At 38.6% G+C, this 5,000-nt stretch overlaps 1 protein-coding gene across 1 annotated transcript in view; it reads right to left on the reverse strand.

Annotated features, from left to right (window-relative positions):
• The window catches only part of plxnb3 (plexin B3), a 60,600-nt gene that overhangs the window by 26,821 nt on the left and 28,779 nt on the right, over positions 1 to 5,000 (reverse strand). Inside the window, 2 exon segments of the mRNA XM_054619868.1 lie at positions 117 to 851; positions 1,115 to 1,543. Of these exon segments, the coding sequence (XP_054475843.1) occupies positions 117 to 851; positions 1,115 to 1,527 (1,148 nt within the window). The 5' untranslated portion in view covers positions 1,528 to 1,543.

Below are 5,000 nucleotides of genomic sequence, written 5' to 3' on the forward strand. Positions count from 1 at the left end.
TCGGTGATGATGTCATACGAAAAGAGTTTCTGATGATATCACATCCTGGTATCTGACAGGGTGTGTGTGTGTGTGTGTGTGTGTGTGTGTGTGTGTGTGTGTGTGTGTGTGTGTGTGTGTTTGGTAGCTTCAGACATTTTGACGACACGGCGTATTCGATGTAGGCCTCTTCCTGTCCGCTGCTTCCTCGCCCTCCCTCCGTGTAACACACTTCCTGTGCTCGCCGCAGCATGGCGTCCAGCTTTGCCATCCCATAAACACAAAGCGCAGAGCGACCGGTGGCTACGGGTGTGGATGCTTGTCCCGCTGCCATGACGACGAAGAGGGCGGGCTCACCTGCGTGGTTCCCCAGCCACGCCCCCTGAGCCAGGTTGTACCCGCCGCGGCACAACAGCGGCACCTCCACGTAGGAGTAGAAGCTGCGGTCGGAGGTGCAGAGCCGGGAGGCGTAGGTCCGGTACTCCTTCTTGTGCCACATGTCCCGCCGAGAGAACAGGAAGTAGACGTGGTTGCCATGGGCGACTGCCTTCACAAAGTGGTTGTTGTACTCAGAGTAACTTCCTACAACCAGTTTTCCCAGTTCCTCCTCCTGGGAGAACGCCCGGCGAGGCGGGAGCACCGGGAACAGACGCCGCGTCGTGATTGGTGGGATATCTCCAGGACCTTTACTGGTGTAGCCTCGACCAACCAGCATCAAACGTAGGATGCCACCAGCCCCGCCTCCTTCCTGTTTGTTGTCTGTGGTTATCACCACGGCGACAGTGGAGACTCGTGGGTCGTTGGCAGCGACGTACTGAGTGTCGACGGGGTTGGAGGTCTGATAGATGAGCTGAGAGATGTTGGACAGACTCCTAAAGACCAGAGAAGAAGAAACGAGAGGTCGACAGGTCAAACAGGTACCAACACCTGGACAGGGTAACAGGGTAACAGGTCACACAGGTACCAACACCTGGACAGGGTAACAGGGTAACAGGTCACACAGGTACCAACACCTGGACAGGGTAACAGGGTAACAGGTCACACAGGTACCAACACCTGGACAGGGTAACAGGGTAACAGGTCACACAGGTAGTAACACCTGGAATCACCAGCTGAATCTTGTATACCGAGTTACCTTTTATCACAGATCCCTTGATAGAGTGAACCACAGACGATCAGGCTCCCTGACCACGCCCCCTGCCCCGCCTCCAACAGCAGTAGTTTGTTATGGTTCTGAGTGGGCGTGGCCGAGGGGCAGTCGTGTGGAACGATCGGGGGGAGGCAGTCCGGGGAGTCCAGGTGAGGGCCGGTCTTCACGTGTGCCATCACCTCCAGGTCAGGGGTCAGCTGGTACAGGTGGTCCACCCCGCCCACATAGAGATGCCCCGCCTCCGGGTCCAGCACCAGGTGAGACAGAGGGGCACCATGCTCCTCGACCCATCGCACCACGGGGTCAGAGGTCACAATGACATCAGCAGGGTGGGAGGGAGGGGGCAGGAGGAGGATGAGGAAGAGGAGGAGTGATGGGGGAATGGAGGAGGCCAACATGGCAGCTCCTCTTTACCTGCAACAGGTGAGAGAGGGAGAGAGAGAGAGAGAGAGAGACAGATATAAATCTAGCAGAGCAACTGGTCTATTAAAACAGCATCAGAGAGATGTGTATACGTATATACACGTATATATATATATATATATATATATTCATGTACACATAAATACATGTCTATACACAGTTTTACACAACTACATGAATAAAATTCATATTATTTAAAGTTTTGTTCTGTTCAACAGAAGACCTTGTGTGTGTGGTGTGATGGTTCTGTACACCTGAGCAGGTGAACCAGAGCTGCAGACTCGTTCTCTTTCTGTTTCTCTTTGAAGTTATTAAAATATTTGGCTGCTTCACGCTTTTCCTCTGATGGTTGAACTGTGGTTGCCTGTAGCAACATCACCATGGCAACACACCCGTATCCATGGCAACGCAGTGAAACGACTCAAGCCTCCGGTGGGTCGGGTTATGACAGAGTGGAGACTGACTGGGATTTTAAACTGGTGTCAAACTGGTTTTACTTAATCCTGTAACATATTGTGTCCTGCTCCCCATAGGATGAACCCTCCATGATTCAGACTCTTCTGATCCTGAATCTGACTCCAACTGGTCTTCTCTTCAAATATCCACTTTCAACCAGAAACACAACTCTGTTTGTTGAAGGAGATTATTGATGTTCCTCAAGGTTCTACTGACTCCAGGTCATATCTCATATATATTAAATATATATTAAATATCTCATATATCTCATATATATTAAATATATATTAAATATCTCATATATATTAAATATATATTAAATATCTCATATCTCATATATATTAAATATATATTAAATATCTCATATATATTAAATATATATTAAATATCTCATATATCTCATATATATTAAATATATATTAAATATCTCATATATCTCATATATATTAAATATATATTAAATATCTCATATATATTAAAATATATATTAAATATCTCATATATATTAAATATATATTAAATATCTCATATATATTATATATATTAAATATATATTAAATATCTCATATATATTAAATATATATTAAATATCTCATATATATTAAATATATATTAAATATCTCATATATATTAAATATATATTAAATATCTCATATATATCATATATAAATATCTCATATATCTCATATATATTAAATATCTCATCTCCTAATATTAAATAATTAATATATATCTCATATATTAGAAATATCATATATATCTCATATATATATTATATATCTCATATATATGAGATATATGAGATATATGAGATATATTATATCTCATATATATCGCATATATATTAAATATATCATATATATCTCATATATATTATATATATTAAATATATATTAAATATCTCATATATATTAAATATATATTAAATATCTCATATATATTAAATATATATTAAATATCTCATATATATTAAATATATATTAAATATCTCATATATCTCATATATATTAAATATATATTAAATATCTCATATATATTAAATATATATTAAATATCTCATATATATTAAATATCTCATATATCTCATATATATTAAATATCTCATCTCCTAATATTAAATAATTAATATATATCTCATATATTAGAAATATCATATATATCTCATATATATATTATATATCTCATATATATGAGATATATGAGATATATTATATCTCATATATATCTCATATATATTAAATATATCATATATATCTCATATATATTATATATATTAAATATCTCATATATATCTCATATATATTAAATATATATTAAATATCTCATATATATATCTCATATATATTAAATATATATTAAATATCTCATATATATCTCATATATATTAAATATCTATATATATATCTCATATATATATATATATTAAATATCTCATATATATCTCATATATATTAAATATATATTAAATATCTCATATATATCTCATATATATTAAATATATATTAAATATCTCATATATATCTCATATATATTATATATATTAAATATATATTAAATATCTCATATATATCTCATATATATTAAATATATATTAAATATCTCATATATATCTCATATATATCTCATATATATCTAAATATCTCATATATATATAAATATATATTAAATATCTCATATATATCTCATATATATTAAATATATATTAAATATCTCATATATATCTCATATATATTAAATATATATTAAATATCTCATATATATCTCATATATATTAAATATCTCATATATCTCATATCTTCAGATCATTGATGATGTCATTTCCTGGGTATCGACCCTGTGAACTGACTCTCACTGTTCCTCTGATACAAAACGCTATTCATCTCTCTCTCTCCTGCTTAACTCCTGCTCGCTCGACCATCCCTCCCTCCTGCTGTTTGTCGGTACAGAAACTCGCTGTCTAACTCACCCCAGTGCATGCTGGGAAACACCCAGAGAGGCCTCAGGACACACACACACAGTCAGTGTGTGTGTGTGTGTGTGTGTGTGTGTGTGTGTGTGTGTGTGTGTGTGTGTGTGTGTGTGTGTGTGTGTGTGTGTGTGTATGGTAATAACTTCCTCCTTCAGCCTGATGGAGAGAGAGGTTCATCTGTAATTCATCGAGCTGAACAGAGAGACAGGGAGACAGACAGGAAGAGAGAGAGACAGGAAGAGAGAGAGACAGAGAGAGAGAGAGAGGAAGAGAGAGAGAGAGAGAGAGGAAGAGAGAGAGACAGAGAGACAGAGAGAGGAAGAGAGAGAGAGAGGAAGAGAGAGGAAGAGAGAGAGACAGGAAGACAGAGAGAGAGACAGGAAGACAGAGAGACAGGGAGAGAGAGACAGGAAGAGAGAGACAGGAAGAGAGAGAGACAGAAGAGAAGAGAGAGAGAGAGACAGGAGAGAGAGAGAGAGAGACAGGGAGAGAGAGAGACAGAAGAGAAGAGAGAGAGACAGAGAGAGAGGAAGAGAGAGAGACAGAAGAGAAGAGAGAGAGAGAGACAGGGAGAGAGAGAGAGACAGGGAGAAGAGAGAGAGACAGGGAGAGAGAGACAGGGAGAGAGAGACAGGAAGAGAGAGAGACAGAAGAGAGACAGAGAGACAGGGAGAGAGAGAGACAGAAGAGAAGAGAGAGAGACAGAAGAGAGAGAGAGAGACAGGGAGAGAGAGAGAGAGAGAGAGAGAGAGACAGGGAGAGAGAGAGAGAGAGAGAGAGAAGAGAAGAGAGAGAGAGAGACAGAAGAGAAGAGAGAGAGACAGGGAGAGAGAGAGAGAGAGAGAGAGACAGAAGAGAGAGAGAGACAGGGAGAGAGAGAGAGAGACAGGGAGAGAGAGAGAGAGACAGAGAGACAGGGAGAGAGAGAGAGACAGGGAGAGAGAGAGAGACAGCTGTAGGTTGTCGGAACGTAAAATTATTTAAAAGTTGTAAGAAAGAGATTCTGAGAAGGACAGAAGAAGG

Source organism: Anoplopoma fimbria, chromosome 1 (assembly GCF_027596085.1).
Source record: "Anoplopoma fimbria isolate UVic2021 breed Golden Eagle Sablefish chromosome 1, Afim_UVic_2022, whole genome shotgun sequence".
Taxonomy (NCBI): domain Eukaryota; kingdom Metazoa; phylum Chordata; class Actinopteri; order Perciformes; family Anoplopomatidae; genus Anoplopoma; species Anoplopoma fimbria.